The sequence below is a fragment of the Hemitrygon akajei genome, chromosome 3, assembly GCF_048418815.1.
Source record: "Hemitrygon akajei chromosome 3, sHemAka1.3, whole genome shotgun sequence".
In the NCBI taxonomy this organism is placed as follows: domain Eukaryota; kingdom Metazoa; phylum Chordata; class Chondrichthyes; order Myliobatiformes; family Dasyatidae; genus Hemitrygon; species Hemitrygon akajei.
This window is the reverse complement of record NC_133126.1, coordinates 20,696,207-20,723,225: the sequence shown is the minus strand read 5'-3', so window position 1 is coordinate 20,723,225 and position 27,019 is coordinate 20,696,207. Positions and strand designations below refer to the sequence as shown.

Here is a 27,019-nt window from a genome sequence, read left to right as displayed (position 1 = left end):
TATGTCTTATGGTCTTGTGCTCCTTCTACAGGGGCAAGTGGCACAGACATATCCTGGAAGAGAGGCAGGCAGTTGGCCTGGGCAGAGCCTCGAGTACCCGTTGCCTGGCCCGTGAATGGCCATTTTGGCTAGGACCAGAAGCAAGCCCACCAGGAGATTCTCCCAAGCAACCCACCCCCTAGGCAGGTCGTACAGGAACCCATAGCTCAAGGTTCAATAACAGCTTCTCCCCCACAGCCTTCGGGTCGAGAGCTGAGTTGAAAACCTCTAATTTGACCTCAGACTATACATGTTTCCCTCTCTCTGTTTGCACTATTCCCCTTATATTTACTTAGTCATGTAAGTTATATATAATTTATGTTCAGTTAATGTTAGCTTATGTTTGTCGAGTTCGTAATGCAAAAAGATTATGATCTTAAAGATCAGCTTTATTTTTCATGTGTATATTAAAACAGAGCGAAATTTGTCGCTTGTATCAAATCAAATCAGTGAGGATTTTGCTGAGCAGCCTGCAAGTGTCAGCACCAACATGGATGCCCGCAATTCACTAACCCTAACTAATAGTCCTTGAAACATGGCAGGAAACCAGAGGAAGCTTGCATGATCACGGGGAGAACAGACAGCAGAGGATATTGAAACCCTATCTTAGAGCTGGCACTATAGAGCATTGTGCTAACTGCTAGGCTACCAAGCCAACCCTAAGTAACGAAGAAACTAATTTTCATGACATTTATACAGGCATCACCCACTTTACGAATGTTCGCTTTACGCCACTTCGCTTTTACAAAAGACCTACATTAGTAACCCGTTTTCTCATTACAAAGAGGATTTTCATTTTTACGATAATTTTTCCCATATGAATTAATGGTCCTTCGCTTTATGCCATTTCGGCTTAAGAAAGGTTTCATAGGAACACTCTACCTTTGTAAAGGGGGGGCACCCGTATACTACATATGCCTACGAGAATAAACATGAACTTGAGATTGTTATAAATTCAAGATTGTCTTCGGAGATGTTCAAAGTGGTGTGGCTCTATTATCAATCACTTAGCATTCTATCTGCCTTCTTGAGAGCTCTACTTAAATAAAACCCTCTGTCTTTGCAGCCTGTGAGATATGTTTTAAATGCAGGAATCCAAGCACAGCGATTTTCACACAAAGTAATGACCAAGTAATGGGTGTCATTAGCGCAGGATCAAGAAGATGCCATGGCCTGGATGGTTGGGGTCCTTGATGATGGAAGATGCTTTCTTGTAGATGTGCTCAATGGTGGAGAGTAAGCACATTACACTGTTGTGTACCAGTGCTGATGGTGATTGCGGAGGAGGTGTTGTTGACCATTCCATTGATGCTACCTGTCCAACTATTTGTGTCCAGCAATTTCCAGTTTTGTTTTGGATTTCAGCATCAACATTGTTTTGGATTCCTGCTCCAGCTGCTCCCTGAAATGGTCAACTCTGGTCCTCTTGTTGACTTAACAGTGCTAATAAGACAGGAGTCAAATTAAACTATTCAGATTATCATGTCTGCTTCGGCTTTCAATCAATACAGTAGGGTTGGTGAGTTTTCTTGATTGTTTGGGATATGTTCTCCGATAGTGAAAGGTTGTGTGTGATGTCACTCCCAGGAGTTTGACACTGACTGCAGTTTCCTTTGCTGTGTTCTGCTGTAACGAGGGGTGTGAGTGGCACGAGTTCTCCTGAAGTCAATAACCATCTCCTTTGTCTTGTTGACATTGAGGAAGAGGTTATTTGCTTGGCATCGTGTCTTGAGCTCTTTCACCTCCTCTCTGCAGGCCATCTCATCGTTGTTGGTGAGGAGCCCCACCACTGTCGTGTCATTGGCAAACTTGATGATGTAACTTCTCAGGAGTTTGGCCATGTGAGCAGAGTGTACAGCAGTGGGCTCAGCACACAGCCCTGTGGGGGGGGGCACAAATGTTGAGGATGAATGGGAGGGAGGAGCAGTTGTGCTTCCTGACTGTCTGAGGTCTGTTCGTTAGGAAGTCCAACACACAGTTGCACGGTCGAGATGAAGAATCCATTAAAAACTATTCAAGCTGGGCGAGATGAGAATGAGAGGCCATAGGTTAAGATTGAAAGGTGAAATGCTTAAGGGGAAACTTCTTCACTCGGAGGGTGTTGCAAGTGTGAAACGGGTTTCCAGTGGAAGTGATGGATGCAGGTTCGACTGCACCATTTAAAAGAAATTTGGATAAGTACATGGATGGGAGGGGTATGGCGGGCTATGGTCCAGGTGCTGGTCAATGGGACTAGGCAGAGTAACAGTTCAGCACAGACTAGATGGGCCAAGGTGCCTGTTTCTGTGCTGTAGCATTCTATGAGTCTATAAGACTTGTGTTTTAAAGACATGAGAGATTTCACAGGTGCAGGAAATTCTCAGCAACACACACATCCTCAGCAGGTCAAGCAGCATCTATAGAAGGGAATAAACTGTTGATGTTTAAGGCCAAGCTCCTTCATCAGGATAATTGGATTCTTGGCACTCTACTGTTCAACAGCTATTCTTAAAATAAAGTTGACGTAAAGATTGGACGAAAGAAACCATGGCAGCTGTTTCTTCTTCCAATAAAAGCCGGGTGACGTACCCAGTAAAATGCATCAAATCGAGGATAATGACAAAAATTATAATGTGAATGAGATCAATCACAGTGTAGTTACCAAGTGTGAGTGACAAAGAAATTAGTTAATCATCGTCACACTGTCACTTTGTGCAGCACGTCACCACTTCAGATTGGAATAGTTGCATCCTGAAGCACTGAGTCATGTGGCCAGTAACGATCTTCAAGCCTTTTTATGTAAAACTGAACACAAATCCAGTCAAATTTACAAAGGTAACCTCTAAACGAATTGGAGAGACAAGTCACTGCAGATGCTGGAACGTGATCGAAAGATAACCTCAAGTGATGAAGACCCTTCAGCCCAAATAATACTCTTCTATCATCCCAATGCAGCTTTAAATGTCTGGGCATTATCATATCGGAGGGTCTGTCCTGACGCCAGCACGTAAGTGCCATCATAAAGAAGGCACAACAGTTGTTCTACTTTCTTATAAGTTTGCATAGATTTAGCACGTCATCTAAAACTTTGACAAACTTCTATAGATGCACTGTGAGAGTACCCTGACTGGTTGCAGCATGGCTTGATATAGAACCACCAACGACCAGGAAAGGTAAAGTCTACTAAAAGTGGTGATTACAGCCCAGTCCATCACAGGCAAGGCCCTCCCCACCACTGAGCACACTTACAAGATGTGCTACCACAAGAAAGCAGCATCCACCATTAAGGACCCTCATCGTACAAGCCATGCTCCCTTCTCGCTACGTCAGGCTGGAGGCACAGAAGCCATACCACCAGATTTGAGAACAACTATTACTCTACAACTATCAGGCTACTGAAGCGATATGGACAACTTCACTCACCTCGACACTGAACTGACTCCAAAACCTATCAACTCACTTTCAAAGACTCTGTGACTCAGTATCATTTATTTATTTTTTAGTGTTTGCATTACTTGTCTTCTTTTCTGCATTACTTGTTCGTCTATCTTTTTTAATCATAGCTTTACATACATCCTACAGCAGGGATGGCCAACCCATGGCGCATGCGCCAAAGGTGCACATTAGATGATTAGATGTGGCGCAGTGCACCCCAGTGATAATAATAAAAAAAGTAAGCCTACTCATGCAAAAAGTATTAACCAAAAACTGATTTGTAGAAAAAAATCTATAACAGGAATTCAAGTGGCTTAGAGCTAGAAATGGGTTTTACTGAGAATAAATCTAAAACTTAGCAATTATTTTTAGTGATTTTATTATTTCGTGCACATCTTTTGGTGAATGTTATCTTCTTTCACATTAATCAGTTTTCAATTTTAAAAAACGTTCAATGAGTCAAACTAGGAAAGAAGGACTTTTGTTCTGCAGTCGTTCCGTAACTGTTCAATACACGTTTGATGCTTGTTTGATCCTGAGCCGCCGGGCGTCTGCACTAGTGGTGCGTCGCAGGTTTTTGCTAATCAGTTTACAATTGACGCTCGTGTGCTATGGAGTTGTGTTTTGTTCGTCCTTTGTGAACATTTGCAGTTCTGTACTTTTTTGAAAATTAAGCCTTGTTTTCACATTCAGTTACCCATCAAATTGCAAAAGAAAATGAGCAAAAGAAAAGCAGGAAGTGATAGTAAGCATGAATTCAATGAACAGTGGGAAAATGAGTTCTTATTTACAGCGGGTCCATCAGGAAAACCATTGTGCATTGTTTGTGAAAACACTTTCTCACATAATAGAAGACAGGATCTTAACAAACACTACAAAACACAACATCAGACTGAAATAGAAGGAAAACTGAAGCTCGTGCTTGGGTCTGAGTTACGGAAAGAATATGTGATTAAGAAAAAGGAAGAAATCAAAATTAGACAAAATATATTTGTTAGAAGTCTCATTAGGGTAAGCAATGTTTATCTTGTTTTATATTAAATCCAATATATCATGTAAAAATGCTAAATATGTCTATATTAACATATTTTTACAAGAATTGAATGGGAGTACAAGAGTTGTATGGAGCATCTGAACTCGTGCGTGAAAAAATTGACGCATGGAATGTAAAAGGTTGGTCACCCCTGTTCTACTGCATTTCTTTATTTTCCTATAAATACTTGCGAGAAAATGAATCTCAAGGTAGTATATGGTGATATATTCGCTCTTTGATAATAAAATTACTGTACTCTTATCTCTCCCATTTCCCGCACATCTGCCCTCACCCGATCCGCCCGCCACCCCACTCGGGATAGAGTTCCCGTTCTCCTCACCTACCACCCCACCAGCCTCCAGGTCCAACGTATAATTCTCCGTAACTTCCGCCACCTCCAACGGGATCCCACTACCAAGCACATCTTTCCCTCCCCCCTCTTTCTGCTTTCGTAGGGATCGCTCCCTATGCAACTTCCTTGTCCACTCGTCCCCCCCCCCCCCATCCCTTCCCACCGATCTCCCTCCTGGCACTTATCCTTGTAAGCGGAACAAGTGCTACACCTGCCCTTACACTTCCTCCCTCACCACCATTCAGGGCCCCAGACAGTCTTTCCAGGTGAGGCGACACTTCACCTGTGAGTCGGCTGGTGTGGTATACTGCGTCTGGTGCTCCCGGTGTGGCCTTTTATATATTGGTGAGTCCCGACGCAGACTGAGAGACCGTTTCGCTGAACACCTACGCTTGGTCCGCAGAGAAAGCAGGATCTCCCAGTGGCCACACATTTTAATTCCACGTCCCATTCCCATTCTGATATGTCTATCCATGGCCTCCTCTACTGTCAAGATGAATCCACACTCAGGTTGGAGGAACAACACCTTGTATACCAGCTGAGTAGCTCCAACCTGATGGCATGAACATTGACTTCTCTAACTTCCGTTAATACCCCTCCTCCCCTTCTTACCCCATCCCTGACATATTTAGTTGTTTGTTTTTTTTCCTCTCTCTCTACCCATCACCCTGCCTGTTCTCCATCTCCCTCTGGTGCTCCCCCCTCCCCCTTTCTTTCTCCCGAGGCCTCCCGTCCCATGATCCTTTCCCTTCTCCAGCTGTGTATCACTTTCACCAATCACCATTCCAGCTCTTAGCTTCATCCCACCCCCTCCAGTCTTCTCCTATCATTTCGCATTTCCCCCTCCCCCCCCCCACTGTTTTCAAATCTCTTACTATCTTTCCTTTCAGTTAGTCCTGACGAAGGGTCTCGGCCTGAAAAGTCGACAGTGCTTCTCCTTATAGATGCTGCCTGGCCTGCTGCGTTCCACCAGCATTTTGTGTGTGTTGTTTGAATTTCCAGCATCTGCAGATTTCCTCGTGTTTACTGTACTCTTAACTTTGAATTTCAACTGAAGACACATCTAAGTTAATTAAGGCTAGTGAAAATGGAAAAATCCTCACCAAAGTTTCCAAACCACTACTTCTTATTCAAAAGATTATTATTAAATAGGGAAAGAAATCTTTCCAATCCTTACTTGAGCCTCTTTGGTTAATAATATATTAACACGATACTTGAAGGTGCCATCGGATTATTTCTGTATCGAATAACTTCCTCAAGCTCTCATTCAGCCTTGATAGCTGGATCCTACTCTGCTTGTCAGCTGTCTGACACCTTGCAGAAAATCTTTGTAAGAAGCTACCTACTTTCCTTGAATATACAATGTTCCCAGCTCTTCTTCAATAGAATTCTGTTTGTACAGCTTTATAATCCGCATGCTGAAAAATGCACACTTCACATTAAGCAAACATTTGAATTTACAACTGATATAAAATTTATTGCATGCAAAGTCAAATGTTTTGCATTTACGAAAAAGGAAGTGTCGCCTTTTCAATAGGATTTGGAAGACTTTTGGGCAGTGATTCAGCTCTTGTAGATAAAATTTACCTCAACATAACTCTAGCCTTCAACACAGTGAATTGATTAAGAATTAGGTAGTAAAAAATAAACCTTGATACTGAAACATAAAGCAATGAATGGGTAAACACTAAATTTAGTTTTGCTCAATTGTTGTCCTGTCTAAATGATGCCAAGCTTTTCTCTTAAATGGTTTGGTACGATTGAGTGGCTTGCTGGAGACACAAGAGCTTCCATAGATGCTGGAGGAACTCAACAGGTCAGGCAGTATCTATGGACGGATTCCCATTCCCATCCTGATGAGTTGTTCAATGGCCTCCTCTTGTACTGCCATGAGGCCGCCCTCAGGTGGAGAGGCAACACCATATATTCCGTCTGACGACATGAATATTGATTTCTCCTTCTAGAATACAAATTCCCCACTCTGACCTGTGACTTCCCACTGGGTCCCCGCCTCCTTCCCTTTCTCCTATTGTCCACTCTCCTCTCCTATCAGGTTCTCTCTTCCCCAGCCCTTGGCCTTTTCCAGCTGCCTGGCTTCACCCCTCACCTTTTTATTCTTGCATCTTTCCCTTTCCTTCTCAGTCCTGAAGAAGGGTCTTGACCCAAAACACTGACTGTTTATTCTTTTCCACAGATTCTGTCTGACCTGCTGAGTCTCTACAGTATTTTGTGTGTGTTGCTGTGGAGGGAACGGTCCTAATGAAGGGTCCCAGCCCGAAACATCAACTGTTCATTTTGCTCCGTAGGTGCTGAGTTTGTCCTGCATTTGTGTGCGTTAAGTGCCTTGCTAGGCTACTTTCCATGGGGTTAGAAGTCAACTGCAGCTGTAGCCACAAAAAGGTCAAACCAGTGGAGCACCTCAGTTATGTTTCTTGTGGGGGCAATCAGAAACCATTTTGGTGTTTACAGAAATCTGACAACCCCACAGATAGGCTCATGATGGATTTCCCAGAGTGGAGGAGTTTAAAACTAGAAGATATAGGTTTAAGATTAGAGGGCATAGATTTAAAAGGGGCCATGATATTTCTTCCCTGGAAAACCTTGTAGGGTGAAGATCTCATCGAGTGCCCTGGGACACTTTACTTTATTGAAGTTGCTATAAAAATGCATTAAAGAGAAACTGCACAGAAGGACTCCTGCAGCATCTTGCAGGAACCAGACACTGACCAGAAACCTGGTGGATCCCAGCCCTTCATGCATTAGCCACAATGTCCAAACGCCTCTCCACACTGCCAATGCACACATATTCCTCCCGGAATCACTCGATCTCATTTATGTTCACCTGTGTAATAGCAAGGGATATCATGGGACAAGTATAGAGTGCCCACTACTAAATGTGCATTATGTACCCTATATCACAATTATTGGCGTAAAGGATACTGGTTATATTGGCAAACCGGTAACCATAAGACCATAAGATATAGGAGTAGAGTGAGGCCATTCAGCCCATCAAATCTGCTCCACCATTCCATCTCGGCTGATTTATTATCCCTCTCAATCCCTTTTTCCTGTTTTCTCCCCATAACCTTTGATAGATAGATAGATAGATAATTTATTCATCACCATGGGGAAATTCAACATTTTTTCCAATGTCCCATACACTTGTTGTAGCAAAACTAATTACATACAATACTTAACTCAGTAAAAATATGATATGCATCTAAATCACTCTCTCAAAAAGCATTAATAATAGCTTTTAAAAAGTTCTTAAGTAGTTTACTTAAATACATTAAATACAATCAACCCCGGCACTTTAACATATCTTACTCCTGGCGGTTGAATTGTAAAGCCTAATGGCATTGGGGAGTATTGACCTCTTCATCCTGTCTGAGGAGCATTGCATCGATAGCAACCTGTCGCTGAAACTGCTTCTCTGTCTCTGGATGGTGCTATGTAGAGGATGTTCAGGGTTTTCCATAATTGACCGTAGCCTACTCAGCGCCCTTCGCTCAGCTACTGATGTTATACTCTCCAGTACTTTGCCCACGACAGAGCCCGCCTTCCTTACCAGCTTATTAAGACGTGAGGCGTCCCTCTTCTTAATGCTGCCTCCCCAACACGCCACCACAAAGAAGAGGGCGCTCTCCACAACTGACCTATAGAACATCTTCAGCATCTCACTACAGACATTGAATGACGCCAACCTTCTAAGGAAGTACAGTCGACTCTGTGCCTTCCTGCACAAGGCATCTGTGTTGGCAGTCCAGTCTAGCTTCTCGTCTAACTGTACTCCCAGGTACTTGTAGGTCTTAACCTGCTCCACACATTCTCCATTAATGATCACTGGCTCCATATGAGGCCTAGACCACCATCTCCTTGGTCTTGGTGATATTGAGACGCAGGTAGTTTGAGTTGCACCATATCACAAAGTCCTGTATCAGTTTCCTATACTCCTCCTCCTGTCCATTCCTGACACACCCCACTATGGCCGTGTCGTCAGCGAACTTCTGCACATGGCAGGACTCCGAGTTATATTGGAAGTCTGATGTGTACAGGGTGAACAGGGTGACACCCTTAATAATCAAGAACTTATCAACCTACGCTTTACATATACCCAATGGCATGACCTCCATAGTCATCTGTGGCAATGAGTTCCACAGATTCACCACCCTCTGGCTAAATAAAATTCCTTCTCATCTGTTATAAACGGATGTCATTGTTTTCTGAAGCTGTGCCCTCCGGTCCTAGATGCCCTCAGCATATGAAACATCCTCTCCACGTCCACTCCTATCAAGTTCTTTCCTCTCCAGCCCTTGACCTTTTAGACCAACCTGGCTTCACCCATCACCTTCCAGCCAGCTTCAATCCCCTCCCCCTATCTTTTTTATTCTGGCATCTTGCCTCTTACAATATTCAATAGGTTTCGATTAAATCTACCCCTCTGCGATTCTTCTGAACTCCAGAAAATACAGGCCCAGAGTCATCAAATGCTTCTATAATTAACCCTTCCATTCCTGGTATCACTCTCGTGAACCTCCTCTGGACCCTCCCCGATGCCAGATTGATTAATTGAGACCAGGACTAATGATCCAAAGACATGCGGGTACTTTAAATACAGTTAATTAAGTATGCAAACCTGGAGTTTTGAAATAAAATCTGGTACGAATAATAAAACCATGAATTTCAGACTGTCATAAAACTATGAAACCTCATACAGTCATAAAATCAAGTTCATAAATGCTTATTGGAAAAACAATCTTTATATTTTTATGAACTTTAACTGCCTGATTACCCCATGAAACAGCTCAGCTTGGCAAGGGTAGTTCGAGTTGGACAATAAGTACTTCGACCTCTGAATGAGTATCTAAATATGAGTTGAGGAGAGGTCAGTAACTATATTCAAAATCGATGGGATGTTAACTCACACCAGCTCCTTCGGTTTGAAAGCTGACACATCTTCCTCAATGAGCAAGAGCCTCACCTCATTCACGTTGATGCCATTTTCCTTCATGAACTCCCTGTCATTGACTTGACCTCCTTCCATAAACTCCATGGCTAGAACACGACTGGTTGACAGCTCCCAGTGAATTTTAGGCACCTTCAGGATGAGGACAAAAGGCAGATCTGTGTTAATTCATCTCTCTTGGAACCATGGGGCAAAATAAAGACCACTATCATAGGTACTAACTGAAATCTTGGCTTCTGACTTTAATAGTGCAAATATTAGGCATACAAGATCGTCACAGGCGGAGATCAGTTGGATAGCCAGAGACTTTTGCCAGGGCAGAAATGGTGAATGTGAGGGGGCATAATTTAATGTGATTGGAGGAAAATATGGGAGGGAAGGTATGAGGTAGGTTTTTAACACAGACAGCAGTGGGTTGCCCTGCCAGGGTGAGATGGGGTAGAGAAAGAAACATTAGGAACATTTAAGCGACACATAGATAGGCACATAGGAGGACAGAAAAATAGAGGGCTGTGAGTGAGGGCTGTGTTAGATCCATTTTGAAGTAGGTTAAAAAGTCGGCATAATATGGCGGGCTGAAGAGCTTGTACAGTGCTATAATGTTCCCTGTTCTATTTTCTGAGACAAAGCAACACACAATCTGCTGGAACACCTCAGGTGAATCAGCTTCTGTGGCAAGAAAGGAACTGTTGACATATTGGATTGAAATGCTGCATCAGGACTGACACAAGTGATGCAAGGGAATCCTGATGCAGGGCTTTGAACAAAAGCGTCGACAGCTCCTTTCCTCCCACACATGCTGCTTCACCTGAGTTCTTCCAGCAGATTGTCTGCAGCTCCACGTTCCAGTATCTGCAGTTTTTTGTATCTGCATAACAGAGACTGAAACACCCCCAAGATGAAAACCCTCCATGTGTGCAATGGTTCCTGGTTCACAATTTTACTGTCATTTTTTTTTTGTGTGCCATACTCTGCCAGAGCCTTGGCGACCACTTTTTTTTAAAAGTGGTTGCCTTGGAGGAAAGATTCTGTGAGTGGTCACCCACGTCCTTCTCACAGCGCAGTTGTTTTTATTACGAGGCCCAGTTGCGAGCTCGACACTCAACCCGGCATGGATGGAAAGCATGCCTGGGAGCGGCCCGACTGGATTTGAACTCGGGAACCTTCGCTCCGGAGTCTGGCACTGATGTCACTCCGCCACCAGCCGGCCTTTTACCACATTGCTGTAGGTATTTCATTTTAGCAATTCTGTAAGAGCAGTCTGTTCTGCTTCCAGCCTGTTTTGGTTACCGGTGAAGATAAGGGATACTTAGGAATATGTGTCATCCAATGAGGATGACAGAACTGGGAGAAGGTTCCAGAGAATGCTGGGTGGGGGGGAGTGGGGAGGAGGTTTCATAAGGGGCACAAAGATTGGTCTTGGTCTTTGCTCAGTGGGAGATGAAGAGAGAAGACACTGGAGAGAGCTGGTCACAAAATTCGATCCGATGGGACATGTGATTTGATGGAGCCAAGGCGTGAGAGTCTGCCGAGAATCAGTAAATATGGCTTTTGGAAGATTTGAGCTCCAAGCTGTGCACATTTGACTGTCTCATTATAATGGACCTTTTTTGTTTTTTTCTTTCTTTTCTTTACCAACCCTTTCAGTTAAGTTAACATTCAAGAACATACTTCTTTATAATTGTATGCAGCGTGCAGTCTATTATTTCTGGCAATGGGCAGTAAATTACACAGCTTTCACACAAACCAGGGCTTGGGTGAACAAGGCACCCCAATCCCACGGATATTGCGGGGCTGGAGTTGTATATACCCTAGATGTACGAAGCCAGAGAAAGGTAGGTTTTCTTGGCGCTGATGTCCAGTGGCTGTTGCAAGGGGCTAACAAGCCGGTTCTAGAGACACCCCGCAAACGGGGGTTTCATATGAAAAATCAGTCCTGACAACTCCTCCAGTTCTGTTGGACAACACTCCCTTGGACTCCAGTTTAAATAGCATCATTTTAACCATAAAGTTGCCTAATTTATTCAGTAATCCACAGGGATAGAGGAGTCCTCTAGGGATAGGTTGGGACTATTTTACAAGATTTAAATTAATATGTCAAAGAAAGGTTTTACTCAGCACGAAGAAACACCATCCAATGCCATTTTCTCCACAGCCAGTATGTAGTGTAGTGAGAAGGATTTTTGCAGATTTACAAACAATCTTTTTTTCTGTATTAACACTTTAAGAATAAAGAACTAATGGCCAAAGACTGCAGTGTGAGGTTTGAAGTTCAAAGTTCAAAATAAATTTATTACCAAAGTACATACATATCACAATATACAACTCTGAGGTTCATTTTCCTGCAGGCATTCACATTAGAACACAGACATACAGTAGTATTAATGAACACTACACACAAGCAAAGACTAACAAACATATATGTGTAATATGTATTTTATACATATTAAATCTTTGTTGATGATGAAGGTATTTCCAAATTAATACCACTTGCTTTAGTATTGAGGGAGTAACATTTTTGGCCCAAAGAGCTCTAACATTTATACCAGCAACAATAAATATATAAGTGAGGCAGGGTTTTTATAACAAATAAAACATTTATTAAACACTGAAAAACAAACCCCAAAAGTAAACAAACAACTAACGTAACCGGAAATCAGCTGCTGTGCGGCAGCTTAAACAGTTCTTAAAGCGATAAAGCGAAAACAGTTCTTAAAGCGATGTTACAAAAACAGTTCTTCAAAGTAGTACTGCAAAAGTTCAAAATGCTTACAGTCCATTAAAGGAGAGACTTTTAAGACGATTTAAATTCTCTTTCACGTCGTGTTGTTGCAGTTCCCAGTCGAACTATACTTTTCCCGGAGAATTTACGAAGATGAAAATGAAACGGCTTAAAGGCACTGACCTTTCCTTTACAAAACTGTACCCAACCCTTTCTGCTATATTTCGCAGGGGTTACCATGGAGACAGCCAACGAATTCCTTCCGAATGAGGATCAAACAAGGTCGAACCTGTTTCACCGTCGAAATCGACTTTCCTCGATCTTTTAGCTCCCGAACTCCGATCTTCACTCTCCACTGATTTTTAACTGGCAGTATTATAAAGAAACTGCCGGCAATGACCTTTTAAACTTTAGGCATTAAATGAAACTCCATCTTTCAACCAAACTGCGTCATAATATTGGACCACGCAGTGGCATGGAGTCGAAATGGCAAATCCAGCCACAAACTGCCCCTCCTCACAGGGAGGGGTCCTCCTTTTATACCCTGTAAAAAAAAAACATCACATGACCTCTACTGGTGGGGAAAATGACGTCACTCCACCATCACAAGACCACTACCTTAAGTCCAGTATAGCTTCAACACCACTGTCACGTGACAAGTACAAGATATCCACGGGTACGTAACATACCTTAAGAAAGCGGAAGTGTTTGAGCATCTTCGCCATCTTCTCGGTGTTGTGACCTTCTTTCAGGAAGTCAAGCTCCAGTGGCATATTCTTCTTGGTTTCATCGACCAGCCAGGCGAAGCTGAAATCGGGAAACAGCCAGGACACACTTTGGACCAGGATCTGTAAAGGATAGGCTGCATTATAACCAGAACCAAGCTTGGGCACTCTACAATATCCTGGGGCCTCTACAATTTATCCAATACCCCTGATGACATCAGTCACCTTCACCTTTCATGGCACCATTATGTTCTAGAAATTGAGAGCATGTCTTTAGGAGAATAGGTTAAGTAAGCTAAGGCTTTTCTCTTTGGAGTGAAGGAGGATGAGAGCTGACTTGATAGAGCTGTACAAAATGATAAAGAGGCATTGATAGAAAGGACAGCCAGTGCTTTTTTACCCAGGATGGAAATGGCTAATATGAGGGGACATAACTTTAAGGTATTTGGAAAAAAATATAGGGGAATGGTCAAGGCTGTGAGCTTTCTCTGACTGCTCTAGACTTCATGTCTATGGATTCACTTTAGTTCTGAATTCTATCGCTTGCTTTTATTGTTTGCATGATTTAGTGTTTTTTCTCTCTCTCTGCGCATTGGGTGTTTTTGAGTCTTTTTTTAATAGGGTCTTTTGTGTTTCTTTGATTTGTTTCTGCAAAGGCTGAGGAAAGTCCATCTCCCACCACCCCCCCCCCCCCCCCACCGCCACCATCCTCACCGCACTCTACAGAGGATGTATTGAGAGCATCCTGAGCAGCTGCATCACTGCCTGGTTCGGGAATTGCACCATCTCGGATCGCAAGACCTTGCAGCAGATAGTGAGGTCAACTGAGAAGATCATTGGGGTCTCTCTTCCCACTATTACAGACATTTACGCCACACACTGCACCTGAAAAGCTAACAGCATTGTGAAGGACCCCACACACCCCTCACACAAACTCTTCTCCCTCCTGCCATCTGACAAAAGGTACCAAAGCATTCAGGCTCTCACAACCAGACTGTGCAACAGTTTCTTCCCCCAAGCCATCAGACTCCTCAATACTCAGAGTCTAGACTGACATCTACATCATTTATTATTATATTGAAATTTGTCCTCTACTGTGCCTATTGTCCTGTTTATTAATTATTGTACTGCCCTGCACTGTTTTGTGCAGGTCTGTAGTCTAGTGCAGTTTTCATGCTGTTTTACGTAGTCTAGTGTAGCCTTGTGCTGTCTCACATTGTCTAGTGTAGTTTTGTGTTGTTTCATGTAGCACCAGGGTCCTAGAGGAATGTTGTTTCGTTTTTACTGTGTATTGTACCAGCAGTCTATGGTCGAAATGACAATAAACTTGACTTGGCTTGGCCTGTAAGGAGATGAATCTCAAGGCTGCATAATTTATACATACTTTTATGATTAATGTTCTTTGGACATTGAACATTTTCCACAGAGAGTGGTGGGTGTGTGGAACACACTCCCTGAGGTGGTGATACAGGAAGGTACATTAGGGCCATTTAAGAGACTCGCAGACAGGCGCAGGAACGAAGGAAGAATGGAGGGCTATGTGGGAAGCAAACCGTAGGTTGAAGTAGCAACACAACACTGTAGACCAAAAGTCCTGCACTATGTTCTATATTCATTCTGGTGTTGCTAGGAGAATGTCTTCTGGCCATTAGTTGTACATGAGAAGGATTTTAAGAATAAATTATCAAGGTTCCAGCCCTATTCCAATCTTCTTCCAAGGTTCCTCTCCTGAGATGAAAAAAGAAGGCTGGAAGGAGAATGGGTAGATGCCATCTCAAAGTACTTCTGCTTGGCACGATCTGCCTGAATGACATGCAAACTTTTTTTTTACGGTATCTTGGTACAAATGACAATAACAAGCCAATATCAAAACCACTTATTCTTGAAGTCCCTCATCGTGAGAAAATGCCTCCTAGTTCCTGATTCTCTAGCCAAATAACATGACAGTCCCTGTGAGAGCTTTGCCAGTTTCAGTAAGATACCATGTCATTCCTCTAACTGCCAGAGAGCATGGTCCCATTCACCTCAATACCTCCTCCCCTTTCATCCCAGGAATCAAACTGCAATCAACAGCATTATTCCATATTTCACTGTTTGTGCAGATTCTATGCTAGAGTGAATATTCCAATCAGAAGGAAGGTTAGTGATTAGCGCAATGCTGTACAGCATTGGCTGTAAGATCAGGATCTGTTTTCCAGTGCTGCCTGAAATGAGTTTGGATGTTCTCCCCATAATTGTGTGGCTTTCTTCCGGGTACCCCAATCTCCTCCCACATTCCAAAAATGTTCAGGTTAGGGTTAGTAAAATGGGGCGTGCTATGCTGGTACCTATGTTGGCGACACTTGCAGGCTGCCCAGCACAATCCTTACTGATTAGACTTGACAGAAACAATGTTCTTCACTGTATGTTTCGAATTTCATGTGACAAATAAAGCTAATCTTTTCTTTAATCTTTCACAAAGTATGTCTACGAAATTATTTGTGGTAAAGGAAAATAAGATCAGTTAATTCAGCCTCCAAGGACTAATGTTTAACAATGTTTAGCAGAGAGTGCTTGTATTGCATTTTCAAAAGTATTTATTGATTTACATGATATGCTGACAAGATGCAGCACAAAGAATGAATTCTAGACACGATAGAAATGTGTTGGATTAAAATGTGTGAGGTAATCTGAGACTGGCTTCTAAACACTGATCCAATGTTGGTTATCACTATAGTTCTTTGTCCCACTATAAGCACTCTGCTTTTAAGCACCTTCTTTATTCCATTCTTAAATGGCCAATTCCATTCTCCTGAGAGAATGCTACAAAATTACTTGAATATCAATTTCTCTAACCCCTCCCCTCTCTCTTTTTCCATTCCCCATTCTAGCTCACCTCTTACTCCTTCTCTTCTCTTCTCCTCACCTGCCTCTCATCTCCCTCTGAAGCCCCTTCTCCTACCCTTTCTTCCATACTCCTCCAACTTCTCCCATCAGATTCCTTCTTCGTCAACACTTTACCTCATCCACCTATCACCTTCCAGCTTCTTAACTCATCCCTCTTCCCCCACCTAACTACTTTCCCTCTCACCTGGCCACCTATCACCTGCCACTTTGTACTTCTGCCCTTCTTATTCTGACATCCTTTCCAGTCCTAATGAAGGGTCTTGGCCTGAAACATCGACTGCTTATTCTGCTCCATAGATGCTGCCTGACTCGCCGAGTTCCTCCAGTACTTCCTGTCTTTTGCAACTGTGCTCTGATTGAAAGGTAAAGAAGAAAGTGGGGCTGAATGGCCTACTCCTTTCCATTGCAAAGTTCAAAGTAAAGTTATGAATTTGTAGCGTACACAGTAGTATAGTGGTTAGCGCAACCAATACACAAAAGCAAATTAGCTGATTATTTTTCCCTCAGTGCTTGTTGGAGCTTGTTATGTCATAGAGTCATACACTTCTCCAAGAATCATCAACTTGTTGCGGTGGAGAGGCTTGTGAATTCCTGAGATCCCAAGAGCAACGTCATCTGGAGTTTAGCCATCTAGCCCCTATTTCCTGGTAGATTCTCCCACGGAGGTAAGGCCAAGGGGAAGGTTCCAGATAAAGAGCAACCCAACCAAGACTTCAATAGCAGTGAAGGGTCCCCAGTCACCTTGTATTCCATGCCACAGGACCACTGCCCATGGATTAGCCAGGGGTGGATGCTTTCTATAGGCACTGTATATCACCATATACAACCCTGAGATTTGTCTTTCAGGCATACTCAATAAATCCACAGAATAATAATCATAGCAGAACCAATGAAAGACCGTACCAATGTGGGCATTCAACCAGTGGGCAAAACATAACAAACTGTGTAAATACAAAAAGAAAGAAATAATAATAGTAAATAAATAAGCAATAAATATTGAGGACATGAGATGAAGAGTCCTTGAAAGTGAATCCATAGGTTGTGGGAACATTTCAATGATGGGGCAGGTGAAGTTATCCCCTTTGGTTCAAGAGCCTGATGGCTGAGGGGTAATAACTGTTCCTGAAGCTGGTGATGTGAGTCCTGGGGCTCCTGTACATCCTTCCTGATGGCAGCAGCATGAAGAGAGCATGTCCAGGGTGGTGTGGGTCCCTGATGATGGATACTGCTTTCCTGCAACAGCATTTCATGTAGATGTATTCAGTAGTGGATGGGTTTATCGGTGTTGGACAGGGCTGTATCCACTACTTTCTGTAGGATTTTCCATTCAAGGGCATTAGTGTTTTTACACCACGCTGTGATGCATCTAGTCAATATATTCTCAGTAGGTCAGGCAGCAGATGTGGGGGAAGAGGAATGGCTGGTCCTGATCCAAAGCTTCAGCTAAAAAACTGACAATCCCTTTGCTTCTACAGATGCTGCCTGACATGCTGAGTTCTTAGAGCAGTCTGTCATTTCCTCGTGGAGTCAAGAGGTCACAGACCATGCCTCATTTACCTGTCTACACCCATGACTGGGTAGCTGGGCACAGATCAAATGGCATCTATAAATTTGCTGGTGATACAACTATTATTGGCAGAATTTCAGATGATGACGAGAAAGCATACAGGACTGAGATATATCAACTAGTTGGGTGGGTGTCACAGCAACAACCTTTCCCTCAACATCAGCAAGACCAAAGAACTGATTGGGAACTTCAGGAAGAGTAAGATTCCAGTCCTCATAGGGGGATCAGAAGTGGAAAGGGTGAACAATTTCAAGTTCCTGGGTGTCATTATCTCTGAGGATCTATCCTCGACCCAACATATCGATGCAGCTACAAAGAAGACATCACGCCGTCTAGTTTGCAGAGTGGGTGGCTACTGCACGGGATCAAAGTAAGCTACAGAGTTGTAGGTGTAGTCAACTCCATCATTGGCTAATAGAGTATCCTCATATTAATCTCCATAGTATCCAGGACATCTTTAAGGAGAAATGCCTCAAAATTGCAACATCCATTATTAAGGACCCCCTTTCACCCCGGTCAAGGCTTGTTCTCATTGTGACCATCAGTAAGGAGGTACAGGAGCCTGAAGGCACACACCCAACCATTCAGGAGCAGCTTCTGCCATCTGATTTCTGAATGAACTTTGAATCCCTGAACTACTTTTTTTCTCTATTTTTGCACTACTTATTTAACTATTTTATATATATACACACTGTAATTCACATTTTCCTTCTATTATTATATATTGCATTGCTGTTGCAAAGACAACAAATTTAACAACATATGCTGACATATGGGGTGAGGGGGGTTGTGGGGGGAAGGCAGGAGATTGGGGCTGAAAGGAAAATTGGATCAGCCATGATGAAATGGCAAGCAGACTCGATGGGCTCAACCTGTAATTTGTCTGTTCCCTAAATAACGAATCCTTACTACTGTTTGGGGGTCTTTATACAACTCCCATCAGCATCTTTTACTCTTACAGTTCCTTATCTCCATTCACAATGATTTCAACCCTACTGACCCTATGTCACTTCTTTCTAATAAACTGATTTTTTTTACCAAAAGAGCAACGCCGCCACCTCTGTCTTCCTGCCTATCCTTACGTTACAATGTGTATCCTTGGACATTATGCTCCCAGCAACAATATTTCAGCCATGGCTCAGTGATGCCTACAATATCATACCTGTCAATCTGCAACTGTGCTGCAGGACCTTCTATTAGGAAACGAGTTAGGACAGGTGACGGAAGTGTGTGCAGGGGAACACTTTGGTTCCAGTGATCATAACACCATTAGTTTCAACTTGATCATGGATAAAGATAGATCTGGTCCTCGGGTTGAGGTTCTAAACTGGAAAAAGGCCAACTTTGAAGAAATGAGAAAGGATCTAAAAAGCGTGGATTGGGACAGATTGTTCTCTGGCAAGGATGGTGTTGGTAAGTGGGAGGCCTTCAAAGGAGAAATTTTGAGACTGCAGAGTTTGTATGTTCCTGTCAGGATTAAAGGCAAAGTGAATAAGAATAAGGAACCTTGGTTCTCTAGGGATATTGGAATCTGATAAAGAAGAAGAGAGAGATGTATGACATGTATAGGAAACAGGGAGCAAATAAGGTACTTGAGGAGTATAAAAAATGCAAAAAAATACTTAAGAAAGAAATCAGGAGGGCTAAAAAAAGACATGAGGTAGCTTTGGCAGTCAAGCTGAAGAATAATCCAAAGAGCTTCTATAGGTATATTAAGAGCAAAAGGATAGTAAGGGATAAAATTGGTCCTCTTGAAGATCAGAGTGGTCGGCTATGTATGGAACCAAAAGAAATGGGGAGATCTTAAATGGTTTTTTTGCGTCTGTATTTACTAAGGAAACTGGCATGGAGTCGTCAATGGAAATGAGGCAAACAAGCAAGTAGTGAGGTCATGGAACCTATACAGATTGAAGAAGAGGAGGTGCTTGCTATCTTGAGGCAAATCAGAGTAGATAAACCCCCAGGACCTGACAGGGTATTCCCTCGGACCTTGAAGGAGACTAGTGTTGAAATTGCAGGGGCCCAGGCAAATATATTTAAAATGTCGGTATCTACGGGTGAGGTGGCCGGAGGATTGGAGGATAGCTCTGTTGCTTAAAAAAGACTCTAAAAGTAATCCGGGAAATTATACGCTAGTAAATTTGACGCTGGCGAATTATTGGAAGGAGTACTAAGAGATAGGATCTACAAATATTTAGATAGACAGCGATTTATTAGGGAGAGTCAACATGGCTTTGTGCGTGGTAGGTCATGTTTAACAAATCTATTAGAGTTTTTCGAGAAGGTTACCAGGAAAGTGGATGAAAGGAAGGCAGTGGATATTGTCTACATGGACTTCAGTAAGGCCTTTGACAAGGTTCCACATGGGAGGTTAGTTAGGAAGATTCAGTCGCTAGGTATACATGGTGAGGTAGTAAATTGGATTAGACATTGGCTCAATGGGGAAGTCAGAGAGTGGTAGTGGAGGATTGCTTCTCTGAGTTGAGGCCTGTGACTACTGGTGTGCCACAGAGATCAGTGCTGGGTCCATTGTTATTTCCCATCTACATCAATGATCTGGATGATAATGTGGTAAATTGAATCAGCAAATTTGCTGATGATACAAAGACTGGAGGTGTAGTGGACAGTGAGGAAGGTTTTCAAAGCTTGCAGAGGGATTTGGACCAGCTGGAAAAATGGGCTGAAAAATGGCAGATGGAGTTTAATACAGACAAGTGTGAGGTATTGCACTTTGGAAGGACAAACCAAGGTAGAACATACAAGGTAAATGGTAGGACACTGAGGAGCGCAGCAGAACAGAGAGATCTAGGAATACAGATACAAAATTCCCTAAAAGTGGCATCACAGGTAGATAGGGTAGTAAAGAGAGCTTTTGGTACATTGGCCTTTATAAATCAAAGTATTGAGTATAAGAGTTGGAATGTTATGGTGAGGTTGTATAAGGCATTGATGAGGCTGAATTTGGAGTATTGTGTACAGTTTTGGTCACCGAATTACAGGAAAGATATTAATAAGGCTGAAAGAGTGCAGAGAAGGTTTACAAGGATGTTGCTGGCACTTGAGAAACTGAGTTACAGAGAAAGGTTGAATAGGTTAAGACTTTATTCCCTGGAGCGTAGAAGAATGAGGGGAGACTTGATAGAGGTATATAAAATTATGATGGGTATAGATAGAGTGAATGCAAGCAGGCTTTTTCCACTGAGGCTAGGGGAGAAAAAAATCAGAGGACATGGGTTAAGGGCGAAGGGGGAAAAGTTTAACGTGTGTTGCTTGTAGCACTCCTGGGAATGAAAGACTTGTATTTCTGTACAGCCTTTTACATTTCTTTCAGGCCATTTGAAGTGTTTGTGAAGTTCAAAAAAGTTCAATGTAAATTTATTATCAAAGTACCTTGCTACCTTGCTGCCTTGGGACTCATTTTCTTGCAGGCATTCACTGTTGAACAGAGAAACACTATAGAACCAAAGAAAAACTACACACAAAGACTGACAAACAACCAACGTTAAAAAGACATTGGCAAATCAGAATCAGGTTTATTATCACTGACAAGTGATGTGAAATTTGTTAACTTAGCAGCAGCAGTTCAATGCAATACATAATCTAGTAGAGAGAAAAAAACAAATAAAATAATAAAAATAAAAATAATAATACTAAATCAAATAATAATAATAAATTAAATAAACATAATATAAACAAGTAAATCAATCACATATATTGAATGATTTTAAAAAGTGCAAAAACAGAAACATTGTATTTTTTTTAAAAATGAGGTAGTGTCCAAGGGTTCATTGTCCATTTAGGAATTGGATGGCAGAGGGGAAGAAGCTGTTCCTGAAATGCTGAGTGTGTGCCTTCAGGCTTCTGCACCTCCTTCCTGATGGTAACAGTGAGAAAAGGACATGTGCTGGGTGATAGGGGTCCTTAATGATGGACGCTGCCTTTCTGAGGCACCGCTCCTTGAAGGTGTCTTGAATACGATGGAGCTGATCAATTTTACAACTTTCTGCAACTTCGATGCTGTGCAGTAGCACCCCCCACCCCATCCCAGACAATGATGCAGCCAGTCAGAATGCCCTCCATGATACATCTGTCTAAGTTTTTGAGTGTTTTAGGTAATAGATAAAATCTCTTCAGACTCCTAATGATTAATTCCAACAAACTAAATCAGAATCAGAATCAGGTTTAATATCACCAGCATATGTTATGAAATGTGTTGTTTTGAGGCAGCAGTACAATGCAAGACATAAGAAGCTGTAAATTAGAGTAATACATGAATCTAATATATATAATTAAATAAATAGTGCAAAAAGAGAACAAAACAATAGTGAGGCAGTGCTCAAGGGTTGGTTCATTGTCCATCCAGAAATCTGAAAGTAGAGGGGGGAAAACTGTTCCTAACATGTTGAGCGTGTGTCTTCAGGCTCCCGTACCTCCTCCCTGATGGTCGTAATGAGGAAGAGAATGTGTCCTGGGTGACGGGGGTCCTCAGTGACGGATGCCACCCTTTTGAGGCATTGGCCTTTTGAAGATGTCCTTGATGCTGTGCAGACTGACACCCAAGATGGAGCTGGCTGCGTTTACAATGAACTGGTGGCTAACTGTAATTATTTACTATTGTTTGCAACGATGGTAACAGTTACTTTAACAAAATTTTGGCACCCAATGGATCCAGGCAAGGTTGTTAACGTCACAGCTTTGATTCCATAGCAATTATTATTTCATTACTACCTTTGATGTCAATCAATACAATTCATATTTATTTCATTTCAGTCATTAACTGTGCATTACATCACACAAGCAGATGTTGCTGTTAAGGCCACAGTGATGAATTGTTGCCATAAAGGTTATGGAAGAGTATGCCAGCACATTGATTTGGGGCAATATCTTTTCCTCTTAAAGGTCGTGGTTTGATCAATCATTCCTGACAGTTAGGAAATCCAAGTACGCCAAGATTCACAATGCATTTCATTGCATGGTGTAATTGTCGAATACTCTACACATGACTGAATGAGGGGATTCCCATGTGAAGCACTGGGTTGTCTGACAATGATTTGACTTTAGGTAATATTTCACCCAGTTGGGAGACTCCCAGTGCAGTATTTAAAGAGCAGTAAGACAGTACTCCCCAGAATCCTGGCCAAGAAGTATTCTGATCAGTGGTATTTCAAAGGCTGTTAGATCGATGTATGAATATGCAGGAAATGGAAGGCTATGGATCATGTACAGACGGAAAAAAAAATTAGCTTAATTTGGCATCTTGTTTCATGCAGACATTATGGCCAAAGGACAGTGCTGTAAAGTAGCGTAGCATTCAGCGGAATGTTTCACAATGCCCGCTGCAAGATCAAGGTTTAACTCCCATTGTGGTCTGTAAGAAGTTTGCATGTTCTCCCCACATGGGTTTCTTCCCACATTTTCAACACGTATGGGTTAAGGTTAGTAAGTTCTGGACATGCTACATTGACACCAGAAGCATGGAGAGTTTCGGCAATCCCTCAGCACATCTCGGACCGTGTCAGCCATTGACGCAAAACAACATTTTTCACTGTATGTTTTGATGTACATGTGACAAATAAAGCTCATCTTTTATTCCATGTTATATGAAATCAAACTCCACTCTGATCATAATGCATTATGGGCAACCTGAGGAACAGCTTTGTGGGCCGAAGGGCCTGTATTGTGCTGTATGTTTTCTATGTTTCTATGTAACTACTACTGCTTTCCTGTCAGAAGGTTAAGTGGATGTACTTTCCGCAGTATGATAAGGAATGCAGAGTGCCATTTAAAAAAGAGTTCTCCCTAGTGACGTGACCAAAATTTTCCCTGCAATGCTACATCAAGGAAAAACAGGATTGAGAACGAACCATTCACTTCCTGGACCTGCTCCACCAATCTGATGCGTTCACAAGCGATGTGTATAAAAGGGTTGATTCAATGGAATGTTGGCTGAGATTAATAAAAGCAAAACTTTCTTCACTGACTGATTCCAGCAATTACTGATTTGATTTTAGATTTCCACTTTTTGTTTTTGATTTTCATAACACACAGAACATAGAGCAGTACAGCACAGGCCCTTTGGCCCACAATGTTGTACTGAACCAATTAAATAATAATCAAATGGCCAGCCAAACTAATCTCTTCCTCCTACACATCTGGACAGTATGGATGCATACAACAGGATGCTCTTCATTGATTACAGCTCAGCATTCAATACCATCATCCAGTCAGAACTAATCAATAAGCTCCAAGACCTTGGCCTCAATACCTCCTTGAGCAGCTGGATCTTCAATTTCTTCACTTATAAACCCCAGTCAGTTCAGATTGGCAACAACATCTCCTCCACAATCTCCATCAGCACAGGTGCACCACAGGGCTGTGTGCTTGGCCCCCTGCTCTACTCACTTTATACTTATGACTGTGTGGCTAAACACAGCTCCGGTGCCATCTTTCAGTTTGCTGATGATACCACTATCATTGGCTAAATCAAAAGTGGTGACGAATCAACATATGGGAGGGAGATTGAAAACCTAGCTGGCAACAACTCTGCATTCAATGTCAGTCAAACCAAGGTGCTGATTATTGACTACATGAGGAGGAAACCAGAGGTCCATGAGCAAGTTCTCATCAGAGGATCAGAGGTGGGGAGGCTCAGGAATTTTAAATTCCTCTACATCTGTCCTGGATCCAGCACATAACTGCCTTTACAAAGAAGTCATGGCAGAGCCTCTTATTTTTGCAGAGATTCAGCATGTCATCTAATTCTTTGACAAACTTGTGTAGGTGTGGGGTGGAGAGTATACTGACTGGTTGCAACACTGCCTGGTAGAGAAACACCAAAGCCCTTTAATGGAAAAAACTACAAAAAGTAGTAGATACATCCCAGTCCATCACAGGTAAAGCCCTCACCACCATTGTGCACATTTACAAGAGGTGGAGTCACAGGATAGCAGCATCCATCATCAAGGACCCCCACCATCCAGGCCATGCTCTCTTCTCACTGCTGCCTCAGGAAGGAAGTAGAGGAACCTCAAGCCCCACACCACAAGGTTCAGGAACAGTTATTACCCCTCAGCCAACAGATTCTTGAACCAGAGGGGATAACTTCAATCACCACTAAACTGAACAGATTCCACATTTCACTTTTAAGGACTCTGCAGCTCATGTTCTTGATATTTAATGTTTATTTATGTATTATTATTATTATTATTATTATTATTATTATTTATTTTCTTTTTATATTTGCACAATTTGTTGTCTTTTGCACATTGGTTGTTTGTCATATGCAGTTTATCATTGATTCTTTTTTTCTTTCTATTTTCGGTGAATGCCTGCAAAAAAATTAATGTTAAGGTAGTGTATGTACTTCGATAATAAATCTACTTTGAACTTTGAACCATATCCATATCCTGCCATTCTCCTCACATTCATGCACCTATCTAAACGTTTCTTAAAAGCCTCTAATGTTTCTGCCTCTTTCACCATCCCAGACAACCACCACTCTTACTTCCTCTCACCTTAAAAGCATGCTCACTGTATTAGACATCTCAACCCTGGAAAAAGATACTGTCTACCTACTCTATCTATGCCTCTCATAATCTTACAAACCTCTATCAAATCCCCCCTCAGCCACCATCGCTCCAGAGAAAACAACTCAAGTTTGTCCAACCTTTCGTCATAGCACATGCCTTCTCATCCAGGCAACATCCTGGTAAACTTCTCCTGTACCCTCTCCAAAGCCTCAACATCCTTCCTATAATGGGGAGGTGGGGTGCACGACCAACACTGAGTGCAATATTCCAGACGCAGCCTAACTGGAGTTTTATAAAGCTGCAACATGACTTCCTAACTTTTGAACTCAGTGCCTTGACTAATAACATCAAGCATGCCATATCCCTCCTTAAACACCCTATCATGCTATGTAGCCACTTTCAGGGAGCCAAAAACTTGGAGTCCAAGGTCCCTTTGCTCATCAACACTGTTAAGGATCTTGTTTTTCAGTTTAAGGACAGACCGGAAGGAAATCTTGTTGGGCTGGCAGAGTAAATGAATAGTGAAAGAAGTATGGTTGAGAGAGAGGCTCAGAAGATGCTGAACAAAAACCAGAATGCCGGAAGAATCCAGTGGGCTTGGCAGCATCCAAGACGCACAGTAAGTCAACTTTTCCGGTTGAGTGCCTGCATCAAGGCAGAGAGAGAAAATGCAAGACTGCCAGAATGTTAGCAACATATAAGAAAAGGAGTGTTATAGAGCCTGGCAGCTGATGGGGAGGGAATAGAACATAGAAGAGTACAACACAGTACTGACCCTTCAGCCCAGGGTGTTGTAGCAACCTTTTAACCTACTCCAACACCAACCTAACCTTTCCCTCCCACATAGCCCTCCATTTTTCTTTCAACCATGTGATGTGGAGTTCGTGCAGGAAAGTGGCGGTGAGGAAGAATATCAGGAAGAGCAAGGACAACAGGCCGAATGGCCTGCTCTTGCTTCAATCTCTTGGGTTTTAAACAAGCTACGAGATAGAAGTTGCTGCCACGATTAAATATCCACCTTTATTCTCTTTGCCTTGCTGAATTACACAGGGGACTTGGAGGTTTGCCTTGGAAGTGTGATCATCAAGGGAGGAATTAAAACACCACAGCACAGCCTTTGAATCATGCAAGCTGTGTAAACTGCCGGAGTACAAAGAAATAATCCACTGAGCGACTGTCTGAAGATTGCATTGATTTTTCTCTGTCCCCTACACACCATTTTATAAATTTAGCATTTTAAACATATGTTTTAATAGAAATTCAAATTCTTGACATCCCAGGGCTTTTTCATATCCTTTTGCAATCAAACTGGTTTGGAGACACTTTTTTTACATTGTTGAAATAGTATCTCTGTTAAAAGAGAAAAAAGGAAACAGATCTATTTTGCCATCACAAAGACACAGCAGTTTGTATGAAACAGTTCCTGGAGGTGATAAATGATTACAAAGTGACTGTCATAAACAAGCAACAGTGATTCCCGGGCCAAAGAGGGTGGGAGGGCAGGATGTGTTAAATGGTAATTGTACACTTGATTATAATGTGTACTCCGTGTCTACAGAAGTGAATAAATGCACAGAATGCTGTATTATTTATTTATTTAGCAATTCACCACAGAGTAGGCCCATCCGGGACTTCTTACCACGCCATCCCAGTAACCCCCGGCAAACCCGATTAACCCTCACCTCATATAACCATACAACAATTACAGCACAGAAACAGGCCATCTCAGCCCTTCTATTCTGTGCCGAATGCTTACTATCACCTAGACCCACCGACCTGCACTCAG

At 42.4% G+C, this 27,019-nt stretch overlaps 1 protein-coding gene across 4 annotated transcripts in view; it reads right to left on the bottom strand.

The window, feature by feature from the left end:
* Positions 1–27,019, bottom strand: part of adck1 (aarF domain containing kinase 1) — a 681,773-nt gene that overhangs the window by 316,991 nt on the left and 337,763 nt on the right. For all 4 annotated transcript variants that reach the window (XM_073039303.1, XM_073039304.1, XM_073039305.1 and 1 more), the window contains 2 exons: positions 13,216–13,374; positions 9,820–9,936 (listed from right to left, as the gene is read on the bottom strand). In XM_073039303.1, the coding sequence (XP_072895404.1) occupies positions 9,820–9,936; positions 13,216–13,374 (276 nt within the window). The remainder of the gene's footprint in view (positions 1–9,819; positions 9,937–13,215; positions 13,375–27,019) is intronic.